General features: G+C 44.0%; 1 protein-coding gene across 1 annotated transcript in view; it reads left to right on the top strand.

Moving 5' to 3' along the window:
• Positions 1–21,016, top strand: part of SLC17A8 (solute carrier family 17 member 8) — a 769,865-nt gene that overhangs the window by 412,016 nt on the left and 336,833 nt on the right. Inside the window, exon 4 of the mRNA XM_069629352.1 lies at positions 1,797–1,911. Coding sequence (XP_069485453.1) covers positions 1,797–1,911 — 115 coding nt within the window. The remainder of the gene's footprint in view (positions 1–1,796; positions 1,912–21,016) is intronic.

Below are 21,016 nucleotides of genomic sequence, written 5' to 3'. Positions count from 1 at the left end.
TGCTTCCTCCTCTACTCGCTCCCTCTCTTTATCCCTCCTTCTCCCGTCCTCTTGTCTATCCCTCTCTTCCTCATCTGTCCCCCTCCAGTCCCCATGAACTCTCTTTTTCGCTCTCTCTTTCTCTCTCACCTTTCTCCTCCAACTCTCCTCCCCTCTCACTATACCCCTCTAATCACCTTTCACTACACCCCTATTCTGACCTCTCACTGAACCCCTCCCCTCATCTCTCTATACCCTTTTCTCACCTGCCTACGCCTTACCACTCTCTCTGTGCCTATCTCTTAACACTATCTTCAACACCTTTTCTGCTTCGCTCTGCCCACCCCTCTATTCCCATTACTGCCTCATCCTCTCTCCCTATCCTATTCACTTTTTACAATCCATCCTCCCTTCGCCACATTACATGGCATACAACTAGACTCACTCACACGTGCAATACCTTTCCTGCACTTTGTTCAAACTCTGCTACCAACGCTTCAGCATTCTGCTGCTCTGTCCGTTCTCCTGGTCTCTCGGTCGACCTGCACACCCCCTGGCCTCACTCATGTAACCATTGCTCTTTCTCTCCTTCACTCCCCTTTTATACTGTGTTTTTTCTGGTTATGTCTCCCCTCCCCTTCAATGAGCTGCAGTGCTCCCCTGATTCTGTGGTCCAATCTGTGCCAGTGTTTTTCCGAGGGGCTGGGTAACACATTTAAAAAGTGTTCAAAACCACTTTAAGCCCCCCCTCCTTTTCCAGCACGATTTTGAACGCTCGTTGTCCCTCTGGCTTCCTTCATATTGTGGTGCATTTTGTTGCCAATTCGGTTTGGGCAGACCTTCTATTTCTCTCCTGTTCCCTTGCAGTCTATCCTCACCCCCAGGCCATTATCCATTGCCCCACCATGCACCTGGGGTAAGTCTGTGGTTGGTGGGTCGGGTGTTGTGTGCCTCATTTGTTTGGCAAGGACATTCCCAGTTCATTCTTTGTCTGTTCTTTATCCCGTTCTCATGGCCCCAGGCCACGTTTTCTTGGTTTCTCCCAGGTGCATTGTGGGAGTTGGAGACCTGAAATGGAAAAGTGATAGCACTCGCCAGAAAATGTACTTGGTGGCATTAGGCGATAAAGAGTGGTATCCCCCAAATGGACATTCAAAGTGCATAAAGGTGCTTCAGGGGTCGAAGTGGGCGGGGTCGGTTCTCCTCTACTTTAAATATAAAAGGTGTTACTGTTCCTATACTTTTATTTTGAAAAGAACCCGTTCCGGAATGGTTTAGTTTTTAAATGAAAGTGTAGGAAGAAGTTTAAACTCGTACTTCAGTGCACTGCACTGAACATTCCCTTAAACAGCAGGTGTGTTTGTTTGGGCGTTTCGATTGTGCGTGGATGGGGCGTGGCAATGGGGTTCGTGAGGAGCGGGGCAGGCCAGCAGGGAAGATAGTTCCACCACTCCTTTGTGTACACTTGGACCACTGATAGGGAGGGGTTCCTGTTCCCCCCTGACAGGGTCATGACCTTCACCCTGTCACACATAATCAAGTGACTGATACAAACAGCTCATATGTGCACATGCTGCATATTGTTACTATTAAAGTCTATCTCATAATGAGGCCCTTTGCGTTCTATATTGTTCTAAGACCTAAGCATGAAAGGATTCAGAATTGCTTTTTGGACACTGAATTGTATGGCTTTCTAAGCGAAAAATGTTAACTGAACCTCTGCATTAAGAAAATGGTCTCTTATTTGTGTGACCTGATGCATCATGCAGTCCTTGTACTACCTGCATAAGTCTTTGACATTGTTTTACTTTTCACAGAGTGTTCGGAGCAGCCATTTTCTTGACGTCAACACTCAATATGTTAATTCCATCTGCGGCTCGAGTTCATTATGGGTGTGTAATGTGCGTGAGAATTCTACAAGGGCTTGTGGAGGTAGGTCCGTTTAGAGTATACTAATAGTACACATCTTGATACATTTTATTGAGGTCCTTTCACCATAAGAGTTTGGCAGCAATTTGATTCTTGCAACCATAGTCGTGGGCTAAACACAGCAATCCATTTTAAGCGAAAATGTGTTGGAGTTTTCTCCTGCAGATAACCAGACAGTTATATAGTTTGTTACGTTCCCTGACTTCCAGGGGCCTGAAACCAGGACCATCTTTAATCATTTCGTTGGGCGGTAAATCTCCAAAAGGGATGAGACACCCAAGCCCATCATCAGTGAAAGAAGATATTGTTGTCATAAGGTGGTAATTTAAGGGAGTTAACTTCATCTGAATATAGCGATGTCTTAGTGTGCAGATCCTAGCACTGCATGGCTTTGATGGCTGTTCAGGCTTGTCCATCACAATATTTGCCCTGGCTTTTGGTGTAAATCCCCAATGGTGTGAACCAAGAAAATTCTCAACTGACACGGCATGCTCAGAACTACCACCACCAGGTCCATGGTCTTTATCATAGCCCACCTTACAACACCCTGCCACTGGTTTCCTCTTTCTTTGTCTGTGGGGTTACTCATAACTGTGCAGCATACATATCTCCGGAGAAGAGGTACCCCTGGATGTCGGCACAAGTGAGGATACATGTAATGCAGCTAAGAGGATTGCCTATGGGAAACACAACCTCCAATGGAACAAATGTTCCCTCTGACATACAAGCTATGGGGTAAATGAAGTCAACTGGAACTGTTGTATACGGCTTGATGGCATGTCAAAGAATAGGGGGAGCAGACTCCGTGCAAATTAAGGACGGGAACCTTGAAAGGACGTTCAGATTCTTTGCAGGATCTGAAGGGGTGGTTTTGATGATTTGGAGACATCACATTTCTATTATTATTGGCATTATGGTTTAAATAAACCTTTCACCATTTATTTTTCCATTGCAAATTACACATACAAAATTACATTAAAAACAATTGCACACAACAAGATTTCTTGCAAATGCCTGATCCATTTAAGTCTCAAAATAAAGAAAGATACAAAGAAAACTACACTATTATCTGATGATTTCGTATATGTACATAATCCATTAAAATCCCAATATAATTACATCAAAAATTCAATATATTTACTGTTCTGCTCTAGCAACAATTGTTGATTTTGTAGAAGAACATTGCACAGGGTCAAATTCAGTGATTGTTGGTCGATACTTAAAAGTCTATTCCAGAGAAAATATCTGCAGATGGGAGTTTCACAAAACGAGAAGTTCCTAAAATGCTTATCGAACAATGCATTCAATTAACAGAAGTTTAATAGTTTCTAATGATCACCCAATCAAGACGTAGAATTGGTTCAAACAACAGTTTGTCAGAAGGGGTCAGGGGGGGCGAGCTGATGAAACTGGAACCCTGCCTAGAAGGCATATGCCAAGGCTTTGCTGCAGAGTACAAGCGATTGTAGGAGTCATGAAGAGCTGGAGCAAAGCATAAACCCATTCTGTAGAGCTCAGCAGTGACCAGATATTTTCTCTCCCATTAATATTATAGTAGTAGATGCAGCTAGAGTGCAAAACCTAGACAGTGTCTGTCACTGATTAGTTTTAATTCATTATGTTCAGCTTGCTGTTCTGCAGTCTATGGAAGAATGCAGTAGATTATAACAAACGTTGCATTTCTGATTGAGTAGCTCTGTAGCAATTCAAGTCCTGTGTGCTTTTGCCTATTTCATCTATCATATACTGGCATTGCATCTGCCCACTGTGAGGAGCCAGGAATGAAACGCAGATACAGAGGACGAATTGTTTTGGTTACAAACATTTGTTAAATGAAAAGAGGTCTGAAAAATGCCTCACTAGCTCTAGTCAAGGAGGAGTTTCCCTGCCTGTCCTTTGTCAAGACGCCCCAAAGTAAGAATACGTTTTGTGTCCGAAATCATATTCTGGCACTCACACTATAAAAATAACTCTATGGTGCAAAGGATAGTGGGCCACATTACGAGGTGGGCGGTAAGGGATACCGGGCACCGTTAAGGAGACCGGTGCCAATAATCCCTTACCGCCCAATTCCGAGGTCCCTTAGCAGGAACCGTAAAGGACGTGTGGTCTGACCAGAGGTTCTTTACAAGACCTGTTAAGGGACCTTGGAGCTAATAACGGGCCCACAATTAGCGTGCCCGTTATTAGTGCCTTCCCATTGAGCCCTATGGGGCTCAAATGGGAATGGGGAATGGCATTTGGAATGGGGATTTACCGGGTCTGCCTAGGGCGGAATGTCCCGGTAAGTCCCCCCTCCACCAGACCGGACCCGGACACGATTTTGGAGACAGCCATGGCACTAATAGCGCCATGGCTACCTCCAAAGTCGTAATGAGGCCCATTGTCTCTTGTTTTCAAAAGTGTGCAAATGTTCAAATCCAACACAAAAGTTATAAATCCAAATCAAAAAGTTCCAACTGGCCAATATTCACAGTTCCATGGGATGGCTCCCTTACCCAGGTTCCTTTTGCCAATACCAAAGTGTTCAAACTAAGACTGATCACGTTTTCTTAAAGTTTAAAAGGAGAACTATCTGCTTTAGATACTGCAATCCACTCCCAGGGAAATGGCTCTGCGGCCTCTCTCATACTTCCTGAGTCTTTCCGTGCTTTTATACTGGCTCTGGCCAATAGGATTTGGGTAAAGACTAGACTGCTGTATCTGATTCTTACTTGTAATCCTAATTCCTCCATTCTGCTCCCTTGTCACAGTATTGAATTTATAACTCTCTTGTGAGTCATTGAGGATCTTTCTAGTCACAATACTGGGAAAGGGATCTTCATTAGGATACTCCTATTCTTCCTCGCCCCAGTCCTTTTTAGGTGAATGGTAGGATAAGTACAACCCATGAGTCCATTAGGGAAGGCATTGTTCTTAGGGTTGTAGGAAGGGGGTCTAAGGTCCCTTGAATGGCGGGGATACTGTTCACCTGATGATGTCATTTCATCCCTCTGAGAGTCACCATCCCTCATGTGATCCTCCCTCAAATAACCACCCCCAAGGTCACGATCAGGTAGCGGCTGCCGTCCCCCGGCCACTTGAGGACAGGTTATCCCTGGGAAAGGAGTAATGAAATCATCAGATTCATCACACCACCTATGCTTCTTTCTCAGTATCCTATTTTCTGGACTAAGAAACTGTGGGTAATAAATTGTGTGTAGTCCGGCTACGGTTCAATTAATATTTTGTTAAATGCATTCTCCAGTTTGCCAAAGCTCTTAACAAACATAAAAAGTGACACAGGAGCATGAAATAAAAAACACACACTCCTGCTATAACTGTGAGATGTGAGGGTATAAGGTAAATGAGGGAAACGAAGGAGGGAAACGAAGTGCAGGTCGGAGTGGAGAGCGCACAAGTGCTGGGAGGGGAGAAGGAGGGGAAAATGGCACCTGGGCTATGTGAGTGATAAGGGGAGGCCAGGTGGGCAAGTGCCAGGGGAATGCAAAGAGTGCAGGGGAAAGAGGGTCCACATGCTAAGTGCAGGACAGGGCTGGATGGGCTCAACGGGTGCAGGCCCAGCCAGGCTAGTACAGGGAGAGGGAGCGCAGTAGGGCAAGTGCAGGTTGGTGGGGGTCAGGAGAGACCAAAGTGCTGGGGGAGACTGGGCAAGGGGGGCCTGGACTCTGTAAGAATCAAACAGAACCAGGCAGCCAGCCAAATGGGGCAGACACTAGCAAGGGAGGGGGAGATGGAAGGAAGAAGAGAAAAGGAGGGTCTTGAGAATCTTCCAGAACTTAAGGAGATCCGGCTCAAGTCTGAGCGGGGCAGAAAGGCCATTCCAAAGGGAGGCTTCTGTGGAGGAGAGAGATCTACCCCCACTCTCTGCTTGTAAAAGCATCTGATCTGCAGAGAGTTGGAGCTAGAAGACTGAAGGGCTCCGGCAGGGAGGTATTTAGGGAGAGAGAGAGTTGGATGTAGTGGTGTGCCAGGCCCCAGAAACCCTTGTGGATGATTCAGAAGGTCTTAAACTTGATCCTCGCAGCAACCGGGAGCCAGTGGAGAGATTTTAGGGCTAGAGAGATGCAGTCCCTGAGCTTGAGGCCTAGGATATGTCTTGCAGTCATATTTTGGATTAGTTGAAGGGGGCGAAGGGAGGATTTAGGCATATTGAAGCTGTTGCAGTTATACAGCATAGAGAGGACAAGAGCTCTGGAGACATTGAGTTTCTGGGGGAAGGTGAGGAAAGGGAGAATGCCTCTGAGGAATTGCAACTGAAAAGGGGCCTTCTTGACAAGATCTGCAATGTGAGGAGAGAAGGAGAGAGAGGAGTCGAAGGTGGCACCAAGTTTTATTGCCTCACAAAAGGGTGAGGGGAAGGAGGCTCATGCGGGGCGGCCAGAGTGTAGGAGGGAAGGAGGGAGCTGGGGTCCCAATGAGAAGGATCACAGTCTTACTGGCATTAAGGCAGAGATTGTTAGCAGCACACCAGGCCTGAATGGCAGTCTGAAAGTCAGGAATGAGAGAGGACGAAGAGGGGGCAGTGGAAGGAAGCTTGAAGGAGAGCTGCATGTTGTCCGCATTACAGTGGATGCGAGGAGAGGAGATCAAATGGGCTAGAGGGGCAAGGTAGATGGTGAAGAGCCACAGCGAGAGGCAAGAGCCCTGAGCAATGCTGCAGGTGGAGAGTGAGATGGAGGAGAGAAAAGGGCCCAGTTAAACCTGGTATGGTCAGTCAGAGAGAAAGGAGGTCATGGGGTTGTGGAGACAACCAACAGATTTACTGTGGTGCATCAGCTGGGAGATGAACAGCTTCTCCAAGAGTTTGCCCAGGGCCAAGGTTTTATGATCCAAGGTTGGAGATAGGGGGAGAATAGATGGTATATCTTCCTCAGATATTCCCTGTTTTGGGGTTGATAACCTACTGGAAACCCAACATCCTGCCATGAGAAAACAAATTCCTCTTCATTCTCATCTGTCAAGGAAGTTTCTGACCTTGATAGGATATCTTCCTCAGACGGGATGGAAACATCCTCCATTGAGGAGGTCTGAAAATGTTTAGATTGGGAGACATCACAATTTTCTGCTTCTAAAGTATCAGAAGTTGCTCTAGATAATGGGAAGGCATGAAAGTCGTGATTTTCTTCACCTGCAGTTTTTTTTAAAAAGACCTCTATTAGCTGTTCACATGTTCCATCACTTTCTAAGGTATCAAATGGAACAACCATAGTTTCAAGTGTTTTACAATATCCTGTTTTCTCAGGGAGAGACATTTCTAATAATATGGGGATCTCTAGAGTTTTGCTTTCTTCCCGTATTAAGCTTGACTGACTTGTGGGTAACTGGATTCAGAGATTTTCTCTGTTTCCCACTGTGAGCCAGGAGAAAATATTTCTGAGGCCCCCCTCCTCACCTCAAGTTGTTTTTCGGGATTCTCTCCATCTCCCTTCTTATTGTTAGACTGGGCAGAGATTCCCTTGGGCTTTTATGCACCAAAAGTACAACCAGCTCACCTCTCCTAACTGGTATTAGTTGATGTGACAAATTTCAAAAGGACGATTTCTATTTATTTCTCACCAAACATCAGAGGTAGCACCCTTAACATTCCCTTTTGTTTCTCTCCACTTATGGCCATAAAATATACAGCTGAGCCTGATGGAACATCCACCATGAGTTCTAAGGGAAGGATGATTTTGTCTCTTCTGGGTACTTGATAAGACCAGGGAAAGAAGAGGTAATAAGTGTTACCTTCCACATGTTTTCTAGTGGGAAGAATGGCTTGGCTGGTTAGGGGTTGAAAAACAAACCCATCTGAGAATGGGGATAGAGAAGTGGTTTACACTTTATTTCTGCAGGTTTCAACCCACTTGTAGAAAGCTTTACTGTTTCACATCTGTCTTCAGCTATAGAAGGTATAGGTCGGGACTCTATACTGGGAGAGGTGATGTTATTCTCCTTCCTCCCAGATATACCAACATTCATCCTAAGGGGCCACTGATTACAAGGTACTTCTCTTAATCCCCTGGTTCCTTTGATGGGGAAGGAATCAAAGCTTCTTTCCTCCCCCTGAACGGGAGTTATCAGAACCAGGTTTCAAAGGCTAAGTACAAGTGGCAACGAGTAGGGGGAATCGGCTCAGACCAACCCTTTTCTGACTTAGCTTCTGTTTGATCAGATTCTGCCATATACATAGTGGAACCCCAGTTTGTCTCAGCTGATTCAGATACCACTCATGACACCATATGTGAGGGGTCAGTAATGCGAGGCAGACAACAGCTTGTAGATTTTTCAAAATATGCCATTTTATTAAAGTAAGTAATTGAAAATAAAGCCTTGCTTGTCCTTCTCTACCGAGGAAGTCCTTGCCTAGTCTAGAAGCTAAGGGAACAATCTCTAGCATGGGTAAATTGGCCCTCACATTAAACAACAAACATACAAAGAAATGATATATCAACAACATAAATAAACAGCATTAACTCAATATCTAAACGATCCTTTCTCATCCTGGGTAAGATCTCTTCCCCAGGATTCCACATTGACTCAAAGTTTTCTCCCAAGGAAAAGAAAAGTCTTGAACCAGTTCTTAATAGTTCCAAATTAAAGAAAAATGTACATCAAACAAAAATCCACTGCTAGCATGTCTTTTGTCCTTGGGTGAAAAGCAGAGATGTCATTTAGAGGTTGCAGCTCTGACCCCTGGGGTCTCCCTTTCTACCCCTGTGGTCTTCCTTGCTACCCCTAAAAAAATCATAATAAACTATTATATATATATTTTTTAATGCAAGGTCCTAGGCTGTGGTCAGCGCCATGTGGCTATTTGCTTCTGGAGTGGCTGGCTTTCTTGTTCAGGCCTCTTACATTTTTTTAGAAAAAGAGCAGGGCTTCCACAAGTCTAACACTGTGACTGTAAGTAAGAAGGAATGGAAATACCAGATAATTTGTCTTTCTAGAATTCTTTACAATAATTGCTAGACTCATTAAAGGTTTATTTCAGGCACACTTCAGTGGGTGAGTTACTGATTTAGTCTGTTCATAAACACCTCAACTCAGCCTTTCATCCTTCTGAGGTCGATAAATGAGTACCAAATCAGGTTGGAGGATATTGTATGTATATTTGTTCTATATAAAGCGCTGAAGCATAAGTGCTATATAATAGCACATCATTATCATTTGGCCATGGACGTCTGCTTGCATTCACAGTAATTTGGTAATATGGGCCTATGCACACTGATCTTAACGATACATATGGCGATCCATTCATGTATGAAATGTATGCCACATTATAGTGATATCGTAACCATATTCTTCGTAGTGTGCTTAGGAACAATGCTATGTACTGCTACTTCCTGTTTTGTCAAGGGGTGAAAGTTGGTGTTCCATCGCTTCCCGTGATATCACTTTGGTGTGGGGTCAAATGACATCACTTCCTGTGATGTCATCAGAGGTCAAGGCATGTGATGTCACTTCAGCTACCCCAGGCATTTTGGTGAAATTACATCACTGGTGAAAAGATCCCTTTTCAGCTTCCAGCAAAGAAACAGCACCAATGGTAATCCTGGCTATAATATATTGTCTCTCCTTCCAAGCAACTTACAATAGTTCAAAAGAAGGTGTTATATTTCTCCAAAGTCAATAGAACACAATTCTTTAAGACTTATTCAATTCAGTTTTAGTTACAACTGTCCATTGGTATATTTGTCAGGATGCTTTTGTCTGGGCTACTGCTTCCTTTTCAACAACCACACTTCTATTGTTGGTACCATGAGAATAATTGCCTTTGTCCCACAGTACATTTCTACTTCATACCACTGCAAGGTGACATCTACTGACAAGATTTTATACCACCACAGCTTAAATGTTACTACTACAGCTCAGTACTTGAATTACTGGACAGACTTCAACAGGATACACTTCTACCTCTTCAGGTAGACAAGGCAATCTTCCTTTTGATGACTTCTCAAAAGGGGCAGCCTCTTTACCTCTGCCGTCTTTCTGACTCCCAAAATTCAGTACCTTCAACTGCTAGGCAGACTTCAACAAGATATCTTCAAACTTGGAGGCACCTCCTTCTAACACTTAGTCGCAAAAACCTGGAACAACATCCCAAAAGAAATAAGAAACACCAAAGATCACCTAAAATTAAGGAAATTACTAAAAACCTGGCTCTTCAACACCACAGTCTCAAACTGAAAACCAAAACAGAAAGGAAAAGGGATGACTAAACTAGATGGACACAGACAACTTCCAGAACCGAGTGGGTAGCTCCCAAGGCACCCGGGCGAGTGACGCTGAGTATAGAGTGGAATTTAGGCGACACCCACCCTAACCCCACCCAACACCCGCACTCGCCCCTTAGTTCCCACCAGGTACCACAGTGTTATGAAATTGTTGGGATATTATCAAACACCACAATAACTGAGCTATGGACATTGGCAGGTACACTGGCCGTATGAGTGGGAAGGGAAGACAGATAGGGCTGCGAGGGAGGAGGGGGAAAGATGTGAAAGGGACCTTGAAGGCCCGACGGACCCAGATCAGGAAAGAGGTGCAGGGGTGCTCCAGAAACCCATATGGGGAGATTACAGAAGCCGAAGCCCACCGCCTCAAGTGAGGATAGAGATGCCAGCTAACCAATTTGCACTAACAATTTCCCCCTCTTCGCATACATCTCTCAAACTCCAAACCAAACACAACCACAAACCTACAGCACAACAAACTGCACAAACTTCACTACATTGCAACAACACAAAAACACACATAGGGCCTGATCACGACTTCGGCGGTAACCCTTAAATCCGGCGGTAGCGCTAATACCGCTGGATTTAAGGGTCCGCGGAATCAGGGCTTCGGCGGATTTCGCCCCAGCTCTGAGCTGGGGGGAAATCCACTGAAAATTCGCGCTATTACCGCCGGCGGGAAATCCGCCGGCGGTAAGAGCGCGAAAATTCCCCATTGAGCCCAATGGGGAATGGGGCATTCCCGAATGGGCTCAATGGGGAATGGGGAATTACTTTACCACCGAACTCGTGATCCGGCGCTATTAGCGCCGGGGAGTTCGGCGGTAGAGCTATTACCGTCGGCGGTAGTACCGCCGGCGGTAACGCCCAAGTCGTGATCAGGCCCATAGACTCGCACAACAGTACACGACTACTACCGGCCCCAAACACCCCGGGCCCAGCCAACAGACCCACTGGGCTGAGGCTGCCAACAGCACATCAATGCTCTCTTGCACTTTTCCAGCTTTCTCCCACTAACCGTCTCCCTTGCTCTTTCAGAGCCGCCAGAGCGTGAGGGGACCACTCCGGTGGTGATAGTGCATGGTACAAAAGTCCTTAAACATTAACATTAACATTAACATTAACCTCAGCAGGTAGGCAAGGCACTCTTCCTTTTGATGACTTTCTCAAAAGGGGCCGCCTCTTTGCCTCTCCTGTCTTCTGCAACTTTTCTTTTGAATATTCTTCACAAGCAATTGCCCAGAAGCCATAGTGCCACTCTTCCAGCTTCAGGTAATAATGAAACACTTGTAGCTTAGGCCACTTGATGGTTGACAACTTTGCAGTCGAGTTAGAGGGCTCTTTAATTCTTGGCAATGCGACTTTCACTGTACAAAAGGGGTGCCTCTTGACTTGGGCAATGCTTGTTCTTCCCTTGAATGGTTTAGACTCTTTACTTCTTTATAAATGGTAAGACTGCCACTTTCAGTTATAGTATAACATTCAGCCTTTCAAGTGAAAACACAATTGGGCACACTCAGCCTTTCTTTATAATAGATTTTCAAGTTTAGAATTTCCATATAACGGGAAAGGATGAATTCTGATTTCCTTTGGGAAACACAATTGGGTGCATGCTACCTTCCCTTGATGTATTTATCAGTCTTTGTTACTTGTTACTCGTATATTGGTGGTATTAAGTAATCAGGAATGGTTACCAAGCGTTACTCCTTCTTAATTGAGGACATGCAACCACTTCGTTATTCAACAACAGTCTAAAGAATTCAACAATGGAGTTTCAATGAGCTTTCACGCGAGCATCAGGTATTTTATAAAACACGCGAGTGCAACATTTCCACCGTGAAATACGACTTCAGATAAACAAATAGCTTTCCCTTGCGTTATACCATACGCAAGTCACTTAAGAGCTGACTACAGTTACCGGCAAGGTTTGCATAGTGTGTTTGAACACTGTGCTTCACTCACCAGATTCAAGGACACTGTTTTTGTGGTTTGCATTGCTTGCCTGACTCCCTCGACATCTGCTACTACTTCTGGCTCGCTGGGGACCCACACCCTTCTCCAGCACGGGAGTGACCAGTCCGGCCACTTCAATTGGGAGTTCCTTTTTCTCCCAAGACCCTCGACTTGCCTTCTGCTTCTGGCCTTGGTCTCCTGTACGCTCACAGCTCTGCAATCACAGCAATATGGCTCACAAGGAGAAAACTCAGCCTCTGGCATGTCTGCCTCTGTGCATACACTGCCACACAGGTTTTGGGAGAACAGGACTCTCTCAGAACTTGCAGGTGAAATCTGCTGTCTCCACATTCCAGCATCCCTTCTTTTCTCCCATTTCCTTGTGATTTGCCAACCTTGTTCTTCTCCTCTGCTATTACATCTACTGCCAGCCTTCCAACTCCCGTTGCAGCTCCTTCTGCTTTCCTGTGGGGGCCTTTTATGCCTCACAGGTTGTGTAATGAGGTTCATGTGTGGGCTATTAGCCTCAATTTCCTGAACACTGTAATGGCTACTAGGCTTAATGGCCTGACTGCTCCATCTGCATGCCTCTTCAGTCCTCTTCCTCGTCTCAGTCCCTCTAGGATTCTGAGACTTGTAGTTTGTTCTAACAAAATGAGATTTTTCTACTTCTATTAATTTATAAAGGTAGATTTGGTTCACTTAATTATTTTAGTTGGGAGGCTGTGAGATTTAGCTTTTACAGAGGAAGATGGTTTAGAAAAGACAACATTTCCACAATCCTTTGTATTGTACCCCTGGGATTGAGGAGGGTATTTAGCTCTAGATACCAATAAGGGTCTTTCTTTTGATATAGCTTGTTCATATGTTACAACCTTAAGGATTACAACCTTAGATCAAATATGAGGTTGAGGGACATTAAAATGACAATAGGCTAATAACCTATTTTGGTACAGTGGTAAGAATCTTCCTGTTAGAGGAAAAATACTGTGTCTCATCCCATGGAATATCCTCACTACCCTGGGCCCTGTCTCCTCCCAGGGGATTCTCGCACAGTTCACCATCCCCAGGTTTGGGATCAGGAAGCGTCTGCCTTCCCCTGGCCACCAGGGAGGAGAATTTAGGCAGGGCTTCAGTGAGGGACCCGTAGGATTCTACACAGGAGGCAAAGTCATGAACTCAAGGGAAAGCAAGCACTCGGCCACAAGTTTTAAAACGCAATAGCTCTTGATTACCAGGAGATGGTATCCTTGCATTTTCAACTGTATCCTCCCATATTGCTGAGAGGCACTCTTTCGTGTACTTCAACCAGTGTAGACTTTAATTTATCAGAGAATCTCTATTTCATAGATCCAGTTCTCTCTCCATCAATGCTCATTTAATTGTAAGATGCATTTCCGGACTACCAGTGTCTTTCATTTAAAGTTTTCATATTCTTTAGTCATAGACATATGAGGAGGATTGTTCGCAATGTGTTTGGCTATGGCTAAAAAAACATATAAGAAGTAGAATCCATGGGAAGATTCCTCAGTATGTGGCACATCAGTGGCTGCAGCCACAGGTTGTAGTAGCAGGTGGAACATAAAGTTCTCCCTGGGTGATAGATAACCTTAGGTGCTTAGGGTCAGTGTTTTGGGGCAAACAGATCTTTTATGTACATATCCTATCAGAGAAATGTCTTCACTCAAAACACGTACTTGTTTATTATTCAAAGCCTTGTCACCTTTTGTACATCTCGTCTGTGTCTGAAGATCACAGCAATTTCCCCTGGATCCACTATTACTACAATACAATGTGCTACCCAATACCTTGGGGCAAGTGTTCCCTGCCACTAACGCAAGAGTGCAGGGCAACAATCTAGATTGTGGCAGATACAAGCATCCAAGCTTTGTTAACTGAGGGTTATTAGAGCATCACTTTTAACTCCCTTCAGTATCAATAAGGGAGAGAATCTGTTAGACAGTACCACCCCTGGTGCAATTATAACTTGCTCATTGAGAGCACATCCTGCGGACCCTACCCTTGCACCACTGCCTCGCTCCCCAACTTTGTCACCTTTACAATCCAACAAGATATTCTACTTAAATTGGAAATCAAAACGTCAGTTATGCAATATTTCCTATATTGGTGATCATATACTTTAACAGAAACTTCACAATTCTATCCTTACTTTGGCTGGACAGTAACGATAAACATGGGGATCTTATTAGGCGAAATTGATTTCAAGCATATATTGGGACATTTTACCATCATTGGAGAAAGTGTTTTGAAACTGTAACCTTTAGAAGGGGGAGGTAATTAAGGCATATGAGGATATCACAGTTAAGTCTGCCACGCATGTTAGCAAGTCTAGTCACATGAATGCTAAGATGAGCATTACAAAAAATGAATGGTTCAATAACAAAAGAAAAACTAGTGAAACAGCATTTCTTGAGATGCAACAAGATAATTCTATCCCCCATCTTGATATTGTCTCAGGGTGCTTCAATCAAAAGGGTTGAGGGGCTTACCACAGAAATTGTAGGAGGAATAATTACGGATGGAGCTTGCTTAGATGGTTTTATTACTTGATTGTTTACCTCTCCCCTTTCTTTATAAACCAAGGCTCTTTTGGGGTTACCATAATGAATGCATCAGACAGACTAAGCAATGGGCCGATTATGCTTTCTGGGGAGCTGTCACCCTTCTCCCAAGTCATACCAAAGGACCTCAAACTCTTTACAAACATATTTTTCTTAGTAATAGGGACAGACATTTTTGCTGATTTGTTGTTTCGAAAGGCAAGAAATCAAGTCCAATTCTTAGAGCCAACATGAACCATCAGCTTCTTGTCACTTCTACAACAAGCCATCGCAACACACTCTAACAACCTTGAAGCTCTTATTTTTAAATGATCTGAGCAAGATGATAGGGTGCTAGTTACCCAGTTGACCTCCTGGCCACCCCACGTGTCAACAAAGAAAGTACTATATGTCGTGTGCAAAAATGCAATGATACTGCAGCAGATATCATAATCTTAAAAACTAAATTAGTATGAGACAACATTTGTGTGTGCCTGCCAGCCTCTGAGGCTCTGGTAATTTCAACAGTAAATAGAATAAAATAAAATGCTGTGTGCAAATATATGTAGACCTTTTGTTCTTCAAGATAAAATCAAGAAGTGGACAGTAGTTGCTCCTTTGGCCAAGTCTCCTGGCTCCCAGTTGTGACGACAAAGATAAACCCAGTGTACATAAATACCATATATAAATAACATGTGCTAGGTACAAACAATCTCATAAGAGTCTCATAATGCGGGCTCGTAAAATATCCAGGTTTACAAGGTAAAATCCAACTACCTACTTCCTTCTGGGAAAAGCAGAGCAGCAATTACACAGCATTTACATCTGAGCCTCTGAGCCACCATGACCCCCTACATCATGAATCATAGTGAGGAGAAAATGCCTATTTCCAGCTCCAAAGGTATTCCAGTTACAAAGTTCCAGTACACATTCCAGGTATTAAAACCCTGGTAGCATGAGTAGCCTTATTGTGTGATAAAAATCCATTGTTAATATTCATACAATACTCACAAGCATCAAAGGTTGTGGTGGTGGTTCCAGGCTCCAAACACTGTGCTCCAAACTGGGCGGAACAGCCCAATGCCACCCATACAGCCCAGACGTGTGTGTGGTACCATTGATTTCAAAGGCAGTTCTTTCTTAAGCTACAGGGTCCTTAAGGCAGCACTAAGATCAGGCCCAAGGCTCTTCCAGACTGCCACATTGTTGCTGTAATATTGCTCTTGTATCACTTTTCTGCAAATGTTTTGAAACAGTTTTCGCTGAATAGCATACTATTTTATGGTGCTCTGTGTATTTCAAATCTGTAACTAGATATCCACATACTCAGAATTGTTTAATGAGAGGCATATGATAATTAACTCTGTGCCTCTAGCTCATGGTATGAAATTGGAAGCTCTTTTAGCAGGCGTGGCCATCTCTGCTTCCCTCACCCTCCATATTTGAATTGTTTATCGCCCCCCTGGTGCAGATTCTCTCTTCTGTAACTAATTTATTGAATTAACACCTAATTTGAACCTGAAGTTCTCACATTTTTTGGATTGTGGATGATTTTAACTTCATATTTAATCCTCCAGTCACCTCAGCAGCGATGCAATTATTTGACGCCATGTGTGCTTTATGTCTTGAGCAGCTGGTCAGCGGCCCTACCCACTCATTGGGCAATACGTTTGATCTGGTCTTTGCAGCCAGAACGATGGTCACAGTGTTTCCTCCCTTCTTGATTTCATGGTCTGATCACTCTGTGGCCCCGTTTTTAGTTCAGACACAGACTCCGCGGGTGGTTTCTGGCCCTAGAGAATTTTTGAAGCGTAGTTGACACTAGGCAGTGTGAGAAACCTGAAGGTGTCTCACCCGCTAGTCCCCAGGGATCTGTCATCCAGGTGGCCAGGACACGGCCATCACTATTGGATTGAGTTCCTGGGGGTGGACCACTGCAGGAGGATCACCTGGATCAGGGATCCTCGTGGAGTGGAAGTGGGACACCGGAGGGTGAGACGCGGTATTCCCTTCCCAATAATACCTTTTCCCCATACTACCAGGTAAGGTACCTAGGAATTCAACCCCCCCCTTTTCCAACACAAACGCTTTCTCACAGACCGTTCACTGTGAGCAACAATGGACTAACAGCAGAGCCGTATGCCTGACATATCCCAACACCATGGACAGGCAAGGCAAGGTCAGGCAATTACGGGTTATTACGCACACCAGACTTCCATCACTTGGAACCGCGGTCACTTGTGTCTGTCTTACTGTTGATACCATGCCTTCCTTACATTAGTCAAGGAGAACGTTATAGCAAATATTCAAACTGAATGTAATGTTGCCCACAGAGTTCACTTTTCTTTCCTAATTCAGGTTTTTGCCTTGGTTGCCAATACCTTGGCTCTGTTGAAGCTTTAGAGGGACACACGTTGGCCCTCCGAACCATAGTTCAACAACAATTTAAAATCCATGCGCCTGGAAAAGCGTCAAGCTGAACGCAAGTGTCATTCCTCCTACTCGTTGTAAGGCAGGATTGCATTCAGATAAAGCTCTAAGAGCTACCTTCAGGTGATTCATCTTGCAAAATCTGCCTTTTATATGCACAAGGTAGAAGGTGTGCAGAACAAGACTAAGGAGCTCTTCTCCCTTGTGTGGTCACTCCCCTCTAGAACTGACACACTCACAGGCATAATCCCCACGCAATCATTATATAACTCCCTATTTGACTTCTTTATCAAAAAGGTCAGTGACATATGGGACTAGATTCTATCAACCGGGCTATGTATGGCTACTCATGGTCCATCGGTTTCGCTTGTGGTCTGTGTGGAAACATGGTCTATCTTCCCTTGCTTTTTCCCCCTGACAATATTATAAACGCAACCAAGAGTCTCAAATCGGCCTCTCTCTTGGACTCTATTCCTTTGGGGATTCTCCAGGATATTATGCGACAAATTGCCTTCTGGGTTTTGCAGGCAGTTAACCTGTCTTGTTCCTCTGGCCTTATTCCAGCAGAGTTAAAACAATCCCTTGTTATTCCTCTCCTAAAGAAATCTTCTCTTGATCCCGCTATTATTGCTGATTTCTGCCCCATTTCTTTTCTACCCTTCTTTATGAAACTGTTAGAATCTTTGATGTCGCTTCTGCTCACCTCTTTTCTTGAACACTGTAAATACTTGGGTCCTTTCCAGTTGGGATTTCGGCCTGGCTGAGGTACGGAGCATACACCTGTCTCTTTACTGGACAACCTCACTCGATTGGTGGACCAGGGGGGCATAGGGGCTTTGATCCTTTTAGATCTATCAGCAGCTTTTGATACAGTTGACCACCCTATGTTGCTGCACCACATCTCCCTGAACGGCCTCTTTGGGCACGTTTTCTCCTGGTTTGCATCCTTCCTGACAGACAGGAGCCAGACTCTAGTTCTTTCTTCATTTTTTTTTTAAATCAAACACGCTTTCTTGTGGTGTACCCCAGGGCTCTGCCTTGTCTCCTGCCTTATTCAACATTTACATCCAGCCTCTTTTACTTCTCATCCGCTCCCATGTCTTCTATTGCTACTCCTATGCTGATGGCACACAAATCATCGCCTGGTTTGACTTGGCTCAGCTGGACACAGCATCTCAGTTTAGGGGGTGCCTGGCAGGGGTGGGTAATTGGATGGGTAGTAATTGACTTAAACTGAATGAAGACAAGATAGAGGTATTGGTGATGGGTCCCTCCTCTAGTCTCTGTTCTACCTACCAGGTTCCTGCCCCACTCTGGTCCTCTCTGCCTGTTGGCCTTAGGAATTTGACCCTTGTCCATCACCTGTTTCGCAGGTGAAAAATCTTGGCTTTTTATTTTCCGCATATTTTTCGGTCACAGCCCAGATTAGCTCTATCTGTAAGACCGGCTATTTCCAATTATGGGTCCTTCAAAAGGTTTTGGCCTTTCATCCTACTCACCTTTGCGTCCTTGTGGTTTCCTCTCTTATTTTGAGCGGCTTGGATTACTGCAATCCTCTGCTCCTTGCCCAGCCACTGCACTTTCTTCATTGTTTACAGTTATTGCAAAATCTAGCGGCCCACATTGCTACGGAAACTCCTTATGTCTCTCACATTTCTCCTATATTTCGCCTACTCCACTGGGTGCCAGTTTAAAACGGGTCATATTAAAATCCCTTTGTATCCTCCATCAGGCCTATTATTGCCTTGGGGTGGAATATTTGCAGGAGAAGTTTCAACCTTATGTGTCGAGTCGTTCTCTCTGCTCATTAGACACCCGTCTCTTCTTCTCGTTGTTTGATTCCGACTTGTCCAGATGGGTGGTCGCTCCTTTTCCATCTCAGCGACTAAGCTATGGAACGCTCTCCCTTTTCATCTTTGAGCCATGGAAGATAATCGTATGTTCTGTCGACTTCTGAAAACCCACTTATTCTATGCTGTTTCTGACCCTGTTGTGTTCCTCTAGTGCCATGATCCCTCCAGCGAATGCGCGCTTTATAAAAACCGATAACATAACATTACATAACTTATTTTGTTTAATATTTCCAAAACAACTTTTTTTCTCTGGTTCTTCTTGTCTCCCCTTGTCTTTCCAAAATATGTTTGCCACATGTCTATGCTGTTAGATGTTGCTCCATGTTTTATTTGTAATTTGTTTTCTTCTCCTATATCCATATTTTAGTGTTTGCCATCTTTGGACACACCACAGAGTCGCTCCAGGATAGTGCCTTGTAACTGATGGCAATCAAAATGCCTGTTACCTTGCAATTTTCCTCTTGAATAATCTTTTCTTATAAATACCTCACCTACATTTGTTTTTGTTAACAGTTTTTGGTAGTAAATATGGGTTCTTACACACACATATTATTAATTCTTAGTATATATCACTAATATTTTAAGGACTCTCTTTATGTTGTATGAGTATTTTGAGCAGGTTTCCAGACAGACACGTTATCTACTGCTTTTCTCGTTACTTCCTTCCTAAAATGCACTTTCTATTGTTGATGTTTGCTACTTTTTAACATTTCTGGCTATTCTCTTTGAATAGTCTTTGCAATTGCACAAAGCTTTCAGCCTTCTTCTCAATATCTTCTTTTTAACTAGCAATGTTGATGTATTTCTTAATTTGGATTAGAAGGATTGAGATCACCTGAAGATGTGGGTGATGTCTATCAAATCTGAGGAGTCGGCTCTCTGTGCAAGTTGTTGTTGTACTTTTGTTTGAAGTTTATCACAATAATGCACCATGGTCAAAGCAAGACAAGTGACATCTCTATAACTGACTGTGTTGTCAATTATAAGTGCAGGTTTATGTTAATTTATCTTCTGCAAATACAATGATCTGCTGTTTCACTTGTGTCACTCTCAATAATAAACATATAATCTTGGAATGCCTTGAACCATTATATACTTTATTTACAAGCTTTATTTATTAGCAAGTGATATGTTATCCTACAGTACTTTACACTTGCTTATTCCATAACTAGTGCAGTGTTCACTTAGTGTCCAGCATAAACACGTGTTTCCGAATCATTAACAATATTTTTATAACAGTAAGATTAACCAACCACCCAAAAGCCAATGTGCGTGGCATGACTTTGTCTCAAATGTTATGACATCAATCAAATCTTCCCATGGTACGATGGAACCTTTTACAGTATACAGCGGATTCTCAGCAGTGCCGGCATATGGAAGTGATGTTCCCTTTCTTTAACTTGCTCATAAAATGGATAATACACCTTCAAAAACCTTTGATACATGACATATGCTAGAGCGCATTGCATGGCGAGCACTCCCCACAATTTCACCCACCACAAAGCCACCATCAGCCCATCAGTAGTTTTCCATGGGTGTGCAAAGGCCATTCTTGCCGCACTCAGCATATGCATTATCAACGTTGCCTATGCCCCACTATCTGCGTACAACCCCTCCACCACTGCCCCCAGAAGTACTCTTACTAAGGAAAGAGGCAGCTGCCCCCGGTGATGTCCTTGATGTGTCTCAGTATTTCTTTCCAAACGATTTGTGCTTTTGTGCAGGACCACCACATATGTTGCAGATCACCAACCTACCTGCAATTTCTACAGCACAACAGCAATGAGTGCTTGTGGATTTTGTCGAGCCTATGAAGTGTGAGACACCTGTGAAAACATAATTTGTAGGCCGATTCCTTAATCGTTGCACACCAGGAGGCCTGATAGTCCTGCCATCAAATTTGACCCCATTCCTTGTCTGAAATCATGACCCCAAGGTCTCTTTCCTGTTTTATCACATAAGGCATCCTATGTTCAGGGTCCGCTTTATCCATTAACCAATAGAACCTAGAGATAGAGGCCAGCGAGCGTCAATACTGGCAGTCCCTTCCACCTCTCCTAAAAGCTGTTGGAGCAACCCAGACCAAAATCCG

Source organism: Ambystoma mexicanum, chromosome 12 (assembly GCF_040938575.1).
Source record: "Ambystoma mexicanum isolate Mex_15411 chromosome 12, UKY_AmexF1_1, whole genome shotgun sequence".
NCBI classification, from domain to species: Eukaryota; Metazoa; Chordata; class Amphibia; order Caudata; family Ambystomatidae; genus Ambystoma; species Ambystoma mexicanum.
This window is presented reverse-complemented; position numbering and strand designations above follow the sequence as displayed.